General features: G+C 45.1%; 1 protein-coding gene across 1 annotated transcript in view; it reads right to left on the bottom strand.

Annotated features, from left to right (window-relative positions):
• Positions 1-18952, bottom strand: part of LOC138769904 (serine-rich adhesin for platelets-like) — a 79010-nt gene that overhangs the window by 34547 nt on the left and 25511 nt on the right. Inside the window, exon 6 of the mRNA XM_069948638.1 lies at positions 1142-18618. Coding sequence (XP_069804739.1) covers positions 1142-18618 — 17477 coding nt within the window. The remainder of the gene's footprint in view (positions 1-1141; positions 18619-18952) is intronic.

Below are 18952 nucleotides of genomic sequence, written 5' to 3'. Positions count from 1 at the left end.
CACGTGTATGTTATTGTAATTCCTAGTGACAGGGGCGATTTATGAAGACCGGCGGGAAGTCTTAAATTTGTCCCCGCCCCCTTTCCCCCAGCCAAATTCACTAAGGGGGGCACGCCTCATAGTAAACCTGGCCCGGCGCCCGGTGTACCATATCTGCTCCTACTTCCAGCAGCTGTACGTACAGATTTACTCCTTCCCCCCGCCTTGCCACGAAATCCCCCCACCCCAAGCCTCCCCTACCCATCCATCAGGCAAGCAGGGGCTACGGCAGGAAGTATGCCGGGGAGAAGCGCTGAATCTTCTTCCTCTCCCTGGCGTACGCCGCTTCCAGTCCGTTTGTTAGCGTCCCCCACTGTGCAGTGCGGCTGGGGTGATGGGTACTGCTCATTGCTGCATATGCTCTGGCTCCCTCCTGCTCAGCATACCCCTTTAATCCTTCTGCTACCTCCTTCCACCAGCCATTTTCCTGTTGTAAGTTTGTAGGAAGAAGATGGAGAAAGAAGAAGGTAACACATCATCTTATGTTATGTTTGTGTTACCTGAACAATACGGAAAGGCCATTAAAAGGTGTGTAAAGCAAAAATCTTTCTCTTCCAAATCAACTGGTGTCAGAAAGTGCCAGAGATTTGTAATTTACTTCTATTACAAAATCACAAGTCTTCCAGTACTTATCAGCTGCAGTATGTCCTGCAGGAAGGTGTGTATTCTCTTCAGTCTGACATAGTGCTCTCATGTCAGGAACTGTCCAGAGCAGCAGCAAATCCCCATAGAAAACCTCTCCTGCTCTGGACAGTTCCTGACATGGACAGAGGTGGCAGCAGAGAGCACTGTGTCAGACTGGAGAGAATACACCACTTCCTGCAGGACATACAGCAGCTGATAAGTACTGGAAGACTGGAGATTAAAATAGAAGTAAATTACAAATATCTGGTACTGATTTAAAACAACAAGTAACGTATATTTATGACTGTAGCAGTCTCCTGGTCTGTGGTACGTATATCCCAGGGAATTTCTCTGTATCGTCTGTAAATGACCAGTACTATGTCGGCGCGCTTATAATAGTCATATATCATATATACAACAAGCACCGTATGGAATGAAGACCCTGGAATACACCAGATGGACACACAAGGTGACTTACTGAGCACTGCAGATGTCTCGTTCTTTCCGTATTCGCAGTCGTTTCCTATGAGATATTTATTGCAGTTACAGGAACAGGTTCCATTGACATAGACGCACTGCTGGTTATCGGACCCTGCACACGGTCTGGGAGTGGTATGAGGGGTCTGAGTAGATGACATGGACGTTGTGGTTTTCACTCCAGTCGATGTCACAATAGCGGTGGTTTTCTGGCTGCTGTACGCTGAGGAGGGGGATGTTTTCATGGTGGTGGTAGTCAGTAGCGGCTTTAGAGTTGAAAACAATTGTGTTACGTCAGTTCTTGGTTCTGAAACCGTTAATATTCCACTTGCAGATGTTGTCTCCATCTTTTTAGTTGATGACACAGTGTTATTCACCTGAGGAGAGATAGTGTTTTCAGACGTTCCTGTTAGCGTTAGGGTTGTAGTTGGGATTTCCGATGTTGGAGCAGAAAGATGTCCAGTTTGGGCTTGAGATGTTGTCACTGGTAAGGAGGTGGATGGAACAGTTGACAAGAAGGTGGATGGTTCTGTTGAAAAAGTGATTGTTTCCTTACTGCTTGTTGGAGTCACTGCTGTGGTGGAGAGCTCAGAAGTGAAGACAGTGCTCACTTCTGTTGTTCCAGAAGATGATGTATGTTCTGATGTTGACAGGATGCTGTGACTGGTACTGGATTCTTGAGTTGGTAAAGTCTCTGTTCTTATATTAGAGAGGGGTGTAGATGTTTGTGATGCCAGTGACGAACTGGGTTCTGTCACTGTGGTAGAGGTCTGTCCTGTTGGTACTAGAGTTGTAGCGGTCATTTCCGATGTTGTAGCAGAAAGATGTCCAGTTTGGACCTGAGATGTTGTCACGGGTAAGAAGGTGGATGGAACAGTTGACAAGAAAGTTGATGGTTCTGTTGAAAAAGTGTTGGGTACCTTACTGCTTGTTGGAGTCACTGCTGTGGTGGAGAGCTCAGAAGTGAAGACAGTGCTCACTTCTGTTGTTCTAGAAGATGATGTATGTTCTGATGTTGACAGGATGCTGTGACTGGTACTGGATTCTTGAGTTGGTAAAGTCTCTGTTCTTATGGTAAAGAGGGGTGTAGATGTTTGTGATGCCAGTGACGAATTGGGTTCTGTCACTGTGGTAGAGGTCTGTCCTGTTGGTACTAGAGTTGTAGCGGTCATTTCCGATATTGTAGCAGAAAGATGTCCAGTTTGGGCTTGAGATGTTGTCACGGGTAAGAAGGTGGATGGAACAGTCGACAAGAAGGTGGATGGTTCTGTTGAAAAAGTGTTGGGTCCCTTACTGCTTGTTGGAGTCACTGCTGTGGTGGAGAGCTCAGAAGTGAAGACAGTGCTCACTTCTGTTGTTCCAGAAGATGATGTATGTTCTGATGTTGACAGGATGCTGTGACTGGTACTGGATTCTTGAGTTGGTAAAGTCTGTGTTCTTATGGTAGAGAGGGGTATAGATGTCTCTGATGCGAGTGACGAAGTAGGTTCTGTCAATGTGGTAGAGGTGTATTCAGAACTTAGAGGTGATGAAACTGACCTGGTTGAGGACAAGATACTTTCAGACGTTCCTGTTGGCGTTAGGGTTGTAGCTGTGATTTCCGATGTTGTAGCAGAAAGATGACCAGTTTGGAAGTGAGATGTTGTCACGGGTAATGAGGTGGATCGAACAGTTGACAAGAAAGTTGATGGTTCTGTTGAAAAAGTGATTGTTTCCCTACTGCTTGTTGGAGTCACTGCTGTGGTGGAGAGCTCAGAAGTGAAGACAGTGCTCACTTCTGTTGTTCCAGAAGATGATGTATGTTCTGATGTTGACAGGATGCTGTGACTGGTACTGGGTTCTTGAGTTGGTAAAGTCTGTGTTCTTATGGTAAAGAGGGGTGTAGATGATTGTGATGCAAGTGATGAAGTATGATCCGTCACTGTTGTAGAGTTCTGTCCCGTTGGTACTAGAGTTGTAGCGGTCATTTCCGATATTGTAGCAGAAAGATGTCCAGTTTGGGCTTGAGATGTTGTCACTGGTAAGGAGTTGGATGGAACAGTTGACAAGAAGGTGGATGGTTCTGTTGAAAAAGTGTTGGGTCCCTTACTGCTTGTTGGAGTCACTGCTGTGGTGGAGAGCTCAGAAGTGAAGACAGTGCTCACTTCTGTTGTTCCAGAAGATGATGTATGTTCTAAAGTTGACAGGATGCTGTGACTGGTACTGGATTCTTGAGGTGAAGTCTGTGTTCTTATGGTAGAGAGGGGTGTAGATGTCTGTGATGCAAGTGACGAAGTGGGTTCTGTCACTGTGGTAGAGGTGTATTCAGAACTTAGAGGTGATGAAACTGACCTGGTTGAGGACAAGATACTTTCAGACGTTCCTGTTGGTACTCGTGTTGTAGCTGTGATTTCCGATATTGTAGCAGAAAGATGACCAGTTTGGACTTGAGATGTTGTCACTGGTAAGGAGTTGGATGGAACAGTTGACAAGAAGGTGGATGGTTCTGTTGAAAAAGTGTTGGGTCCCTTACTGCTTGTTGGAGTCACTGCTGTGGTGGAGAGCTCAGAAGTGAAGACAGTGCTCACTTCTGTAGTTCTAGAAGATGATGTATGTTCTGATGTTGACAAGATGCTGTGACTGGTACTGGGTTCTTGAGGTGTAGTCTGTGTTCTTATGGTAGAGGGGGGTGTAGATGATTGTGATGCAAGTGACGAAGTGGGTTCTGTCACTGTGGTAGAGGTGTATTCAGAACTTAGAGGGGATGAAACTGACCTGGTTGAGGACAAGATACTTTCAGACGTTTCTGTTGGCGATAGGGTTGTAGCTGTGATTTCAGATGTTGTAGCAGAAAGATGACCAGTTTGGACTTGAGATGTTGTCACTGGTAAGGAGGTGGATGGAACAGTTGACAAGAAAGTTGATGGTTCTGTTGAAAAAGTGATTGTTTCCTTACTGCTTGTTGGAGTCACTGCTGTGGTGAAGAGCTCAGAAGTGAAGACAGTGCTCACTTCTGTTGTTCTAGAAGATGATGTATGTTCTGATGTTGACAGGATGCTGTGACTGGTACTGGGTTCTTGAGGTGTAGTCTGTGTTCTTATGGTAGAGAGGGGTGTAGATGATTGTGATGCAAGTGATGAAGTGGGTTCTGTCACTGTGGTAGAGGTGTATTCAGAAGTTAGAGGTGATGAAACTGACCTGGTTGAGGACAAGATACTTTCAGACGTTCCTGTTGGCGTTAGGGTTGTAGCTGTGATTTCCGATGTTGTAGCAGAAAGATGACCAGTTTGGAAGTGAGATGTTGTCACGGGTAAGGAGGTGGATCGAACAGTTGACAAGAAAGTTGATGGTTCTGTTGAAAAAGTGATTGTTTCCCTACTGCTTGTTGGAGTCACTGCTGTGGTGGAGAGCTCAGAAGTGAAGACAGTGCTCACTTCTGTTGTTCCAGAAGATGATGTATGTTCTGATGTTGACAGGATGCTGTGACTGGTACTGGATTCTTGAGTTGGTAAAGTCTCTGTTCTTATGGTAAAGAGGGGTGTAGATGTTTGTGATGCCAGTGACGAATTGGGTTCTGTCACTGTGGTAGAGGTCTGTCCTGTTGGTACTAGAGTTGTAGCGGTCATTTCCGATATTGTAGCAGAAAGATGTCCAGTTTGGGCTTGAGATGTTGTCACGGGTAAGAAGGTGGATGGAACAGTCGACAAGAAGGTGGATGGTTCTGTTGAAAAAGTGTTGGGTCCCTTACTGCTTGTTGGAGTCACTGCTGTGGTGGAGAGCTCAGAAGTGAAGACAGTGCTCACTTCTGTTGTTCCAGAAGATGATGTATGTTCTGATGTTGACAGGATGCTGTGACTGGTACTGGATTCTTGAGTTGGTAAAGTCTGTGTTCTTATGGTAGAGAGGGGTATAGATGTCTCTGATGCGAGTGACGAAGTAGGTTCTGTCAATGTGGTAGAGGTGTATTCAGAACTTAGAGGTGATGAAACTGACCTGGTTGAGGACAAGATACTTTCAGACGTTCCTGTTGGCGTTAGGGTTGTAGCTGTGATTTCCGATGTTGTAGCAGAAAGATGACCAGTTTGGAAGTGAGATGTTGTCACGGGTAATAAGGTGGATCGAACAGTTGACAAGAAAGTTGATGGTTCTGTTGAAAAAGTGATTGTTTCCCTACTGCTTGTTGGAGTCACTGCTGTGGTGGAGAGCTCAGAAGTGAAGACAGTGCTCACTTCTGTTGTTCCAGAAGATGATGTATGTTCTGATGTTGACAGGATGCTGTGACTGGTACTGGGTTCTTGAGTTGGTAAAGTCTGTGTTCTTATGGTAAAGAGGGGTGTAGATGATTGTGATGCAAGTGATGAAGTATGATCCGTCACTGTTGTAGAGTTCTGTCCCGTTGGTACTAGAGTTGTAGCGGTCATTTCCGATATTGTAGCAGAAAGATGTCCAGTTTGGGCTTGAGATGTTGTCACTGGTAAGGAGTTGGATGGAACAGTTGACAAGAAGGTGGATGGTTCTGTTGAAAAAGTGTTGGGTCCCTTACTGCTTGTTGGAGTCACTGCTGTGGTGGAGAGCTCAGAAGTGAAGACAGTGCTCACTTCTGTTGTTCCAGAAGATGATGTATGTTCTGATGTTGACAGGATGCTGTGACTGGTACTGGATTCTTGAGGTGAAGTCTGTGTTCTTATGGTAGAGAGGGGTGTAGATGTCTGTGATGCAAGTGACGAAGTGGGTTCTGTCACTGTGGTAGAGGTGTATTCAGAACTTAGAGGTGATGAAACTGACCTGGTTGAGGACAAGATACTTTCAGACGTTCCTGTTGGTACTCGTGTTGTAGCTGTGATTTCCGATATTGTAGCAGAAAGATGACCAGTTTGGACTTGAGATGTTGTCACTGGTAAGGAGTTGGATGGAACAGTTGACAAGAAGGTGGATGGTTCTGTTGAAAAAGTGTTGGGTCCCTTACTGCTTGTTGGAGTCACTGCTGTGGTGGAGAGCTCAGAAGTGAAGACAGTGCTCACTTCTGTAGTTCTAGAAGATGATGTATGTTCTGATGTTGACAAGATGCTGTGACTGGTACTGGGTTCTTGAGGTGTAGTCTGTGTTCTTATGGTAGAGGGGGGTGTAGATGATTGTGATGCAAGTGACAAAGTGGGTTCTGTCACTGTGGTAGAGGTGTATTCAGAACTTAGAGGGGATGAAACTGACCTGGTTGAGGACAAGATACTTTCAGACGTTTCTGTTGGCGATAGGGTTGTAGCTGTGATTTCAGATGTTGTAGCAGAAAGATGACCAGTTTGGACTTGAGATGTTGTCACTGGTAAGGAGGTGGATGGAACAGTTGACAAGAAAGTTGATGGTTCTGTTGAAAAAGTGATTGTTTCCTTACTGCTTGTTGGAGTCACTGCTGTGGTGGAGAGCTCAGAAGTGAAGACAGTGCTCACTTCTGTTGTTCTAGAAGATGATGTATGTTCTGATGTTGACAGGATGCTGTGACTGGTACTGGATTCTTGAGGTGTAGTCTGTGTTCTTATGGTAGAGAGGGGTGTAGATGATTGTGATGCAAGTGATGAAGTGGGTTCTGTCACTGTGGTAGAGGTGTATTCAGAAGTTAGAGGTGATGAAACTGACCTGGTTGAGGACAAGATACTTTCAGACGTTCCTGTTGGCGTTAGGGTTGTAGCTGTGATTTCCGATGTTGTAGCAGAAAGATGACCAGTTTGGAAGTGAGATGTTGTCACGGGTAAGGAGGTGGATCGAACAGTTGACAAGAAAGTTGATGGTTCTGTTGAAAAAGTGATTGTTTCCCTACTGCTTGTTGGAGTCACTGCTGTGGTGGAGAGCTCAGAAGTGAAGACAGTGCTCACTTCTGTTGTTCCAGAAGATGATGTATGTTCTGATGTTGACAGGATGCTGTGACTGGTACTGGATTCTTGAGTTGGTAAAGTCTCTGTTCTTATATTAGAGAGGGGTGTAGATGTTTGTGATGCCAGTGACGAACTGGGTTCTGTCACTGTGGTAGAGGTCTGTCCTGTTGGTACTAGAGTTGTAGCGGTCATTTCCGATGTTGTAGCAGAAAGATGTCCAGTTTGGACCTGAGATGTTGTCACGGGTAAGAAGGTGGATGGAACAGTTGACAAGAAAGTTGATGGTTCTGTTGAAAAAGTGTTGGGTACCTTACTGCTTGTTGGAGTCACTGCTGTGGTGGAGAGCTCAGAAGTGAGGACAGTGTTCACTTCTGTTGTTCCAGAAGATGATGTACGTTCTGATGTTGACAAGATGCTGTGACTGGTACTGGATTCTTGAGGTGAAGTCTGTGTTCTTATGGTAGAGGGGGGTGTAGATCTCTGTGATGCAAGTGACGAAGTGGGTTCTGTCACTGTGGTAGAGGTGTATTCAGAACTTAGAGGTGATGAAACTGACCTGGTTGAGGACAAGATACTGTCAGACGTTCCTGTTGGTACTCGTGTTGTAGCTGTGATTTCAGATATTGTAGCAGAAAGATGACCAGTTTGGACTTGAGATGTTGTCACGGGTAAGAAGGTGGATGGAACAGTTGACAAGAAGGTGGATGGTTCTGTTGAAAAAGTGTTGGGTCCCTTACTGCTTGTTGGAGTCACTGCTGTGGTGGAGAGCTCAGAAGTGAAGACAGTGCTCACTTCTGTTGTTCTAGAAGATGATGTATGTTCTGATGTTGACAGGATGCTGTGACTGGTACTGGATTCTTGAGGTGAAGTCTGTGTTCTTATGGTAGAGGGGGGTGTAGATGATTGTAATGCAAGTGACGAAGTAGGTTCTGTCAATGTGGTAGAGGTGTATTCAGAACTTAAAGGTGATGAAACTGACCTGGTTGAGGACAAGATACTTTCAGATGTTTCTGTTGGCGTTAGGGTTGTAGCTGTGATTTCAGATCTTGTAGCAGAAAGATGACCAGTTTGGACTTGAGATGTTGTCACTGGTAAGGACGTGGATAAAACAGTTGACAAGAAAGTTGATGTTTCTGTTGAAAAAGTGATTGTTTCCTTACTGCTTGTTGGAGTCACTGCTGTGGTGGAGAGCTCAGAAGTGAAGACAGTGCTCACTTCTGTTGTTCTAGAAGATGATGTATGTTCTGATGTTGACAGGATGCTGTGACTGGTACTGGATTCTTGAGTTGGTAAAGTCTCTGTTCTTATGGTAAAGAGGGGTGTAGATGTTTGTGATGCCAGTGACGAACTGGGTTCTGTCACTGTGGTAGAGGTCTGTCCTGTTGGTACTAGAGTTGTAGCGGTCATTTCCGATATTGTAGCAGAAAGATGTCCAGTTTGGGCTTGAGATGTTGTCACGGGTAAGAAGGTGGATGGAACAGTCGACAAGAAGGTGGATGGTTCTGTTGAAAAAGTGTTGGGTCCCTTACTGCTTGTTGGAGTCACTGCTGTGGTGGAGAGCTCAGAAGTAAGGACAGTGTTCACTTCTGTTGTTCCAGAAGATGATGTATGTTCTGATGTTGACAGGATGCTGTGACTGGTACTGGATTCTTGAGGTGAAGTCTGTGTTCTTATGGTAGAGAGGGGTGTAGATGTCTGTGATGCAAGTGACGAAGTGGGTTCTGTCACTGTGGTAGAGGTGTATTCAGAACTTAGAGGTGATGAAACTGACCTGGTTGAGGACAAGATACTTTCAGACGTTTCTGTTGGCGATAGGGTTGTAGCTGTGATTTCAGATGTTGTAGCAGAAAGATGACCAGTTTGGACTTGAGATGTTGTCACTGGTAAGGAGGTGGATGGAACAGTTGACAAGAAAGTTGATGGTTCTGTTGAAAAAGTGATTGTTTCCTTACTGCTTGTTGGAGTCACTGCTGTGGTGGAGAGCTCAGAAGTGAAGACAGTGCTCACTTCTGTTGTTCTAGAAGATGATGTATGTTCTGATGTTGACAGGATGCTGTGACTGGTACTGGATTCTTGAGGTGAAGTCTGTGTTCTTATGGTAGAGAGGGGTGTAGATGTCTGTGATGCAAGTGACGAAGTGGGTTCTGTCACTGTGGTAGAGGTGTATTCAGAACTTAGAGGTGATGAAACTGACCTGGTTGAGGACAAGATACTTTCAGACGTTCCTGTTGGTGTTAGGGTTGTAGCTGTGATTTCCGATATTGTAGCAGAAAGATGACCAGTTTGGACTTGAGATGTTGTCACTGGTAAGGAGTTGGATGGAACAGTTGACAAGAAGGTGGATGGTTCTGTTGAAAAAGTGTTGGGTCCCTTACTGCTTGTTGGAGTCACTGCTGTGGTGGAGAGCTCAGAAGTGAAGACAGTGTTCACTTCTGTAGTTCTAGAAGATGATGTATGTTCTGATGTTGACAAGATGCTGTGACTGGTACTGGGTTCTTGAGGTGTAGTCTGTGTTCTTATGGTAGAGGGGGGTGTAGATGATTGTGATGCAAGTGACAAAGTGGGTTCTGTCACTGTGGTAGAGGTGTATTCAGAACTTAGAGGGGATGAAACTGACCTGGTTGAGGACAAGATACTTTCAGACGTTTCTGTTGGCGATAGGGTTGTAGCTGTGATTTCAGATGTTGTAGCAGAAAGATGACCAGTTTGGACTTGAGATGTTGTCACTGGTAAGGAGGTGGATGGAACAGTTGACAAGAAAGTTGATGGTTCTGTTGAAAAAGTGATTGTTTCCTTACTGCTTGTTGGAGTCACTGCTGTGGTGGAGAGCTCAGAAGTGAAGACAGTGCTCACTTCTGTTGTTCTAGAAGATGATGTATGTTCTGATGTTGACAGGATGCTGTGACTGGTACTGGATTCTTGAGTTGGTAAAGTCTCTGTTCTTATATTAGAGAGGGGTGTAGATGTTTGTGATGCCAGTGACGAACTGGGTTCTGTCACTGTGGTAGAGGTCTGTCCTGTTGGTACTAGAGTTGTAGCGGTCATTTCCGATGTTGTAGCAGAAAGATGTCCAGTTTGGACCTGAGATGTTGTCACTGGTAAGGAGTTGGATGGAACAGTTGACAAGAAAGTTGATGGTTCTGTTGAAAAAGTGTTGGGTACCTTACTGCTTGTTGGAGTCACTGCTGTGGTGGAGAGCTCAGAAGTGAGGACAGTGTTCACTTCTGTTGTTCCAGAAGATGATGTATGTTCTGATGTTGACAGGATGCTGTGACTGGTACTGGATTCTTGAGGTGAAGTCTGTGTTCTTATGGTAGAGGGGGGTGTAGATGTCTGTGATGCAAGTGACGAAGTGGGTTCTGTCACTGTGGTAGAGGTGTATTCAGAACTTAGAGGTGATGAAACTGACCTGGTTGAGGACAAGATACTTTCAGACGTTCCTGTTGGTACTCGTGTTGTAGCTGTGATTTCAGATATTGTAGCAGAAAGATGACCAGTTTGGACTTGAGATGTTGTCACGGGTAAGAAGGTGGATGGAACAGTTGACAAGAAGGTGGATGGTTCTGTTGAAAAAGTGTTGGGTCCCTTACTGCTTGTTGGAGTCACTGCTGTGGTGGAGAGCTCAGAAGTGAAGACAGTGCTCACTTCTGTTGTTCCAGAAGATGATGTATGTTCTGATGTTGACAGGATGCTGTGACTGGTACTGGGTTCTTGAGTTGGTAAAGTCTCTGTTCTTATGGTAAAGAGGGGTGTAGATGTTTGTGATGCAAGTGACGAACTGGGTTCTGTCACTGTGGTAGAGGTGTATTCAGAACTTAAAGGTGATGAAACTGACCTGGTTGAGGACAAGATACTTTCAGACGTTTCTGTTGGCGTTAGGGTTGTAGCTGTGATTTCAGATCTTGTAGCAGAAAGATGACCAGTTTGGACTTGAGATGTTGTCACTGGTAAGGACGTGGATAAAACAGTTGACAAGAAAGTTGATGTTTCTGTTGAAAAAGTGATTGTTTCCTTACTGCTTGTTGGAGTCACTGCTGTGGTGGAGAGCTCAGAAGTGAAGACAGTGCTCACTTCTGTTGTTCTAGAAGATGATGTATGTTCTGATGTTGACAGGATGCTGTGACTGGTACTGGATTCTTGAGTTGGTAAAGTCTCTGTTCTTATGGTAAAGAGGGGTGTAGATGTTTGTGATGCCAGTGACGAACTGGGTTCTGTCACTGTGGTAGAGGTCTGTCCTGTTGGTACTAGAGTTGTAGCGGTCATTTCCGATATTGTAGCAGAAAGATGTCCAGTTTGGGCTTGAGATGTTGTCACGGGTAAGAAGGTGGATGGAACAGTCGACAAGAAGGTGGATGGTTCTGTTGAAAAAGTGTTGGGTCCCTTACTGCTTGTTGGAGTCACTGCTGTGCTGGAGAGCTCAGAAGTAAGGACAGTGTTCACTTCTGTTGTTCCAGAAGATGATGTATGTTCTGATGTTGACAGGATGCTGTGACTGGTACTGGATTCTTGAGTTGGTAAAGTCTGTGTTCTTATGGTAGAGAGGGGTATAGATGTCTGTGATGCGAGTGACGAAGTAGGTTCTGTCAATGTGGTAGAGGTGTATTCAGAACTTAGAGGTGATGAAACTGACCTGGTTGAGGACAAGATACTTTCAGACGTTCCTGTTGGCGTTAGGGTTGTAGCTGTGATTTCCGATGTTGTAGCAGAAAGATGACCAGTTTGGAAGTGAGATGTTGTCACGGGTAAGGAGGTGGATCGAACAGTTGACAAGAAAGTTGATGGTTCTGTTGAAAAAGTGATTGTTTCCCTACTGCTTGTTGGAGTCACTGCTGTGGTGGAGAGCTCAGAAGTGAAGACAGTGCTCACTTCTGTTGTTCCAGAAGATGATGTATGTTCTGATGTTGACAGGATGCTGTGACTGGTACTGGATTCTTGAGTTGGTAAAGTCTCTGTTCTTATGGTAGAGGGGGGTGTAGATGATTGTGATGCAAGTGATGAAGTATGATCCGTCACTGTTGTAGAGTTCTGTCCCGTTGGTACAAGAGTTGTAGCTGTGATTTCCGATGTTGCAGCAGAAAGATGACCAGTTTGCACTTGAGATGTTGTCACGGGTAAGAAGGTGGATGGAACAGTTGACAAGAAGGTGGATGGTTCTGTTGAAAAAGTGTTGGGTCCCTTACTGCTTGTTGGAGTCACTGCTGTGGTGGAGAGCTCAGAAGTGAAGACAGTGCTCACTTCTGTTGTTCCAGAAGATGATGTACGTTCTGATGTTGACAGGATGCTGTGACTGGTACTGGATTCTTGAGGTGAAGTCTGTGTTCTTATGGTAGAGAGGGGTGTAGATGTCTGTGATGCAAGTGATGAAGTGGGTTCTGTCACTGTGGTAGAGGTGTATTCAGAACTTAGAGGTGATGAAACTGACCTGGTTGAGGACAAGATACTTTCAGACGTTCCTGTTGGTGTTAGGGTTGTAGCTGTGATTTCCGATATTGTAGCAGAAAGATGACCAGTTTGGACTTGAGATGTTGTCACTGATAAGGAGTTGGATGGAACAGTTGACAAGAAGGTGGATGGTTCTGTTGAAAAAGTGTTGGGTCCCTTACTGCTTGTTGGAGTCACTGCTGTGGTGGAGAGCTCAGAAGTGAAGACAGTGCTCACTTCTGTTGTTCCAGAAGATGATGTATGTTCTGATGTTGACAGGATGCTGTGACTGGTACTGGATTCTTGAGTTGGTAAAGTCTCTGTTCTTATGGTAGAGAGGGGTGTAGATGTTTGTGATGCCAGTGACGAACTGGGTTCTGTCACTGTGGTAGAGGTCTGTCCTGTTGGTACTAGAGTTGTAGCGGTCATTTCCGATGTTGCAGCAGAAAGATGTCCAGTTTGGACCTGAGATGTTGTCACGGGTAAGAAGGTGGATGGAACAGTTGACAAGAAAGTTGATGGTTCTGTTGAAAAAGTGTTGGGTACCTTACTGCTTGTTGGAGTCACTGCTGTGGTGGAGAGCTCAGAAGTGAAGACAGTGCTCACTTCTGTTGTTCCAGAAGATGATGTATGTTCTGATGTTGACAAGATGCTGTGACTGGTACTGGGTTCTTGAGGTGTAGTCTGTGTTCTTATGGTAGAGAGGGGTATAGATGTCTGTGATGCAAGTGACAAAGTGGGTTCTGTCACTGTGGTAGAGGTGTATTCAGAACTTAGAGGTGATGAAACTGACCTGGTTGAGGACAAGATACTTTCAGACGTTCCTGTTGGTGTTAGGGTTGTAGCTGTGATTTCCGATATTGTAGCAGAAAGATGTCCAGTTTGGGCTTGAGATGTTGTCACGGGTAAGAAGGTGGATGGAACAGTTGAAAAGAAGGTGAATGGTTCTGTTGAAAAAGTGTTGGGTCCCTTACTGCTTGTTGGAGTCACTGCTGTGGTGGAGAGCTCAGAAGTGAGGACAGTGCTCACTTCTGTTGTTCTAGAAGATGATGTATGTTCTGATGTTGACAGGATGCTGTGACTGGTACTGGATTCTTGAGTTGGTAAAGTCTCTGTTCTTATGGTAAAGAGGGGTGTAGATGTTTGTGATGCCAGTGACGAACTGGGTTCTGTCACTGTGGTAGAGGTCTGTCCTGTTGGTACTAGAGTTGTAGCGGTCATTTCCGATATTGTAGCAGAAAGATGTCCAGTTTGGGCTTGAGATGTTGTCACTGGTAAGGAGTTGGATGGAACAGTTGACAAGAAGGTGGATGGTTCTGTTGAAAAAGTGTTGGGTCCCTTACTGCTTGTTGGAGTCACTGCTGTGGTGGAGAGCTCAGAAGTGAAGACAGTGCTCACTTCTGTTGTTCCAGAAGATGATGTACGTTCTGATGTTGACAAGATGCTGTGACTGGTACTGGGTTCTTGAGGTGAAGTCTGTGTTCTTATGGTAGAGAGGGGTGTAGATGTCTGTGATGCAAGTGACGAAGTGGGTTCTGTCACTGTGGTAGAGGTGTATTCAGAACTTAGAGGTGATGAAACTGACCTGGTTGAGGACAAGATACTTTCAGACGTTCCTGTTGGTACTCGTGTTGTAGCTGTGATTTCCGATATTGTAGCAGAAAGATGACCAGTTTGGACTTGAGATGTTGTCACTGGTAAGGAGTTGGATGGAACAGTTGACAAGAAGGTGGATGGTTCTGTTGAAAAAGTGTTGGGTCCCTTACTGCTTGTTGGAGTCACTGCTGTGGTGGAGAGCTCAGAAGTGAAGACAGTGCTCACTTCTGTTGTTCCAGAAGATGATGTATGTTCTGATGTTGACAGGATGCTGTGACTGGTACTGGATTCTTGAGTTGGTAAAGTCTCTGTTCTTATGGTAGAGAGGGGTGTAGATGTTTGTGATGCCAGTGATGAACTGGGTTCTGTCACTGTGGTAGAGGTCTGTCCTGTTGGTACTAGAGTTGTAGCGGTCATTTCCGATATTGTAGCAGAAAGATGTCCAGTTTGGGCTTGAGATGTTGTCACTGGTAAGGAGTTGGATGGAACAGTTGACAAGAAGGTGGATGGTTCTGTCGAAAAAGTGTTGGGTCCCTTACTGCTTGTTGGAGTCACTGCTGTGGTGGAGAGCTCAGAAGTGAAGACAGTGCTCACTTCTGTTGTTCCAGAAGATGATGTATGTTCTGATGTTGACAGGATGCTGTGACTGGTACTGGATTCTTGAGTTGGTAAAGTCTGTGTTCTTATGGTAGAGAGGGGTATAGATGTCTGTGATGCGAGTGACGAAGTAGGTTCTGTCAATGTGGTAGAGGTGTATTCAGAACTTAGAGGTGATGAAACTGACCTGGTTGAGGAAGAGATACTTTCAGACGTTCCTGTTGGTACTCGTGTTGTAGCTGTGATTTCCGATATTGTAGCAGAAAGATGACCAGTTTGGACTTGAGATGTTGTCACTGGTAAGGAGTTGGATGGAACAGTTGACAAGAAGGTGGATGGTTCTGTTGAAAAAGTGTTGGGTCCCTTACTGCTTGTTGGAGTCACTGCTGTGGTGGAGAGCTCAGAAGTGAAGACAGTGCTCACTTCTGTTGTTCCAGAAGATGATGTATGTTCTGATGTTGACAGGATGCTGTGACTGGTACTGGATTCTTGAGTTGGTAAAGTCTGTGTTCTTATGGTAGAGAGGGGTATAGATGTCTGTGATGCGAGTGACGAAGTAGGTTCTGTCAATGTGGTAGAGGTGTATTCAGAACTTAGAGGTGATGAAACTGACCTGGTTGAGGAAGAGATACTTTCAGACGTTCCTGTTGGCGTTAGGGTTGTAGCTGTGATTTCCGATATTGTAGCAGAAAGATGACCAGTTTGGACTTGAGATGTTGTCACGGGTAAGAAGGTGGATGGAACAGTTGACAAGAAGGTGGATGGTTCTGTTGAAAAAGTGTTGGGTCCCTTACTGCTTGTTGGAGTCACTGCTGTGGTGGAGAGCTCAGAAGTGAAGACAGTGCTCACTTCTGTAGTTCTAGAAGATGATGTATGTTCTGATGTTGACAAGATGCTGTGACTGGTACTGGGTTCTTGAGGTGTAGTCTGTGTTCTTATGGTAGAGGGGGGTGTAGATGATTGTGATGCAAGTGACAAAGTGGGTTCTGTCACTGTGGTAGAGGTGTATTCAGAACTTAAAGGTGATGAAACTGACCTGGTTGAGGACAAGATACTTTCAGATGTTTCTGTTGGCGTTAGGGTTGTAGCTGTGATTTCAGATGTTGTGGAAGAAAGATGACCCGTTTGGACTTGAGATGTTGTCACGGGTAAGGACGTGGATGAAACAGTTGACAAGAAAGTTGATGTTTCTGTTGAAAAAGTGATTGTTTCCTTACTGCTTGTTGGAGTCACTGCTGTGGTGGAGAGCTCAGAAGTGAAGACAGTGCTCACTTCTGTTGTTCTAGAAGATGATGTATGTTCTGATGTTGACAGGATGCTGTGACTGGTACTGGATTCTTGAGTTGGTAAAGTCTCTGTTCTTATGGTAAAGAGGGGTGTAGATGTTTGTGATGCAAGTGACGAACTGGGTTCTGTCACTGTGGTAGAGGTCTGTCCTGTTGGTACTAGAGTTGTAGCGGTCATTTCCGATATTGTAGCAGAAAGATGTCCAGATTGGGCTTGAGATGTTGTCACGGGTAAGAAGGTGGATGGAACAGTCGACAAGAAGGTGGATGGTTCTGTTGAAAAAGTGTTGGGTCCCTTACTGCTTGTTGGAGTCACTGCTGTGGTGGAGAGCTCAGAAGTGAGGACAGTGCTCACTTCTGTTGTTCCAGAAGATGATGTATGTTCTGATGTTGACAGGATGCTGTGACTGGTACTGGATTCTTGAGTTGGTGAAGTCTGTGTTCTTATGGTAGAGAGGGGTGTAGATGATTGTGATGCAAGTGATGAAGTATGATCCGTCACTGTTGTAGAGTTCTGTCCTGTTGGTACTAGAGTTGTAGCTGTGATTTCCGATGTTGCAGCAGAAAGATGACCAGTTTGCACTTGAGATGTTGTCACGGGTAAGAAGGTGGATGGAACAGTTGACAAGAAGGTGGATGGTTCTGTTGAAAAAGTGATTGTTTCCTTACTGCTTGTTGGAGTCACTGCTGTGGTGGAGAGCTCAGAAGTGAAGACAGTGCTCACTTCTGTTGTTCCAGAAGATGATGTATGTTCTGATGTTGACAGGATGCTGTGACTGGTACTGGATTCTTGAGTTGGTAAAGTCTGTGTTCTTATGGTAGAGAGGGGTGTAGATGTCTGTGGTGCGAGTGACAAAGTAGGTTCTGTCAATTTGGTAGAGGTGTATTCAGAACTTAGAGGTGATGAAACTGACCTGGTTGAGGACAAGATACTTTCAGACGTTCCTGTTAGCGTTAGGGTTGTAGCTGTGATTTCCGATGTTGTAGCAGAAAGATGACCAGTTTGGAAGTGAGATGTTGTCACTGGTAAGGAGGTGGATGGAACAGTTGACAAGAAAGTTGATGGTTCTGTTGAAAAAGTGATTGTTTCCTTACTACTTGTTGGAGTCACTGCTGTGGTGGAGAGCTCAGAAGTGAAGACAGTGCTCACTTCTGTTGTTCTAGAAGATGATGTATGTTCTGATGTTGACAGGATGCTGTGACTGGTACTGGATTCTTGAGTTGGTAAAGTCTCTGTTCTTATGGTAAAGGGGGGTGTAGATGTTTGTGATGCCAGTGACGAACTGGGTTCTGTCACTGTGGTAGAGGTCTGTCCTGTTGGTACTAGAGTTGTAGTGGTCATTTCCGATATTGTAGCAGAAAGAGGTCCAGTTTGGGCTTGAGATGTTGTCACGGGTAAGAAGGTGGATGGAACAGTTGAAAAGAAGGTGAATGGTTCTGTTGAAAAAGTGTTGGGTCCCTTACTGCTTGTTGGAGTCACTGCTGTGGTGGAGAGCTCAGAAGTGAGGACAGTGCTCACTTCTGTTGTTCCAGAAGATGATGTATGTTCTGATGTTGACAGGATGCTGTGACTGGTACTGGATTCTTGAGTTGGTAAAGTCTCTGTTCTTATGGTAGAGAGGGGTGTAGATGATTGTGATGCAAGTGATGAAGTATGATCCGTCACTGTTGTAGAGTTCTGTCCTGTTGGTACTAGAGTTGTAGCTGTGATTTCCGATGTTGTAGCAGAAAGATGACCAGTTTGCACTTGAGATGTTGTCACGGGTAAGAAGGTGGATGGAACAGTTGACAAGAAGGTGGATGGTTCTGTTGAAAAAGTGTTGGGTCCCTTACTGCTTGTTGGAGTCACTGCTGTGGTGGAGAGCTCAGAAGTGAAGACAGTGCTCACTTCTGTTGTTCTAAAAGATGATGTATGTTCTGATGTTGACAGGATGCTGTGACTGGTACTGGATTCTTGAGTTGGTAAAGTCTCTGTTCTTATGGTAAAGAGGGGTGAAGATGTTTGTGATGCAAGTGACGAACTGGGTTCTGTCACCGTGGTAGAGGTCTGTCCTGTTGGTACTAGAGTTGTAGCGGTCATTTCCAATATTGTAGCAGAAAGATGACCAGTTTGGACTTGAGATGTTGTCACTGGTAAGGAGTTGGATGGAACAGTTGACAAGAAGGTGGATGGTTCTGTTGAAAAAGTGATCATTTCCCTACTGCTTGTTGGAGTCACTGCTGTGGTGGAGAGCTCAGAAGTGAAGACAGTGCTCACTTCTGTTGTTCTAGAAGATGATGAATGTTCTGATGTTGACAAGATGCTGTGACTGGTACTGGATTCTTGAGGTGAAGTCTGTGTTCTTATGGTAGAGGGGGGTGTAGATGTCTGTGATGCAGGAGATGAAGTGGGTTCTGTCACTGTGGTAGAGGTGTATTCGGATGTTGGAGGAACAGTAACTAACGTGCTTGCAGTCGATGTAGTTGATGATCTTGCTGAAGATGTGGAGGTTTTTTCACCAGACGTAGATGTTTTTGAAGATGTGGATAGTGTTGAGGTTTCATGACTTTCCGTTGATGACATGAGAAGTGATGAGGTTGTGGACAGTGTACTAGTTTCTTCATTCGTAGTCGATCTTTGTGCTGTGGCGGGAGTCTCAGACGCCGGTGGTGCAGATGTTGTAGTTGAAGTATCATATGATATTGTAGTCATTTCGGTCTCACACCATTGTCCTGTGTAGGATGCGTTACAGCTGTAGAGACAATACAGTGTTATTATTATTTTATCATCTTTTTAATAGGAAATTTAAAGCAGGTTAGAAGAGTGGGCAGCGGGTGGGTGAGGCGGAGTACTTAGGGCTTTAGTCCCACCCCCAATGCACCAAAGTGGCGATTAAAAAATGCTTAGAAGAAATGCAAGAAGACTTAACTTCATTCTCTGCAACATAACAGCAGGTTACAAGTCTCCTAATGGGATAATGGTGAGTAGGGGCGTCACTAGGCTTCTGCCTAGCCCCGAAAGTCATTTGCTGCCGCCAACCACTAGCGCGGGATTAGCAGCAGCCGCGGCCTCTGGCCCCTGGCCTA

Source organism: Dendropsophus ebraccatus, chromosome 12 (assembly GCF_027789765.1).
Source record: "Dendropsophus ebraccatus isolate aDenEbr1 chromosome 12, aDenEbr1.pat, whole genome shotgun sequence".
NCBI lineage: Eukaryota > Metazoa > Chordata > Amphibia > Anura > Hylidae > Dendropsophus > Dendropsophus ebraccatus.
The sequence above is the reverse complement of the archived record's forward strand: the minus strand, read 5'-3'. Positions and strand labels throughout refer to the sequence as shown.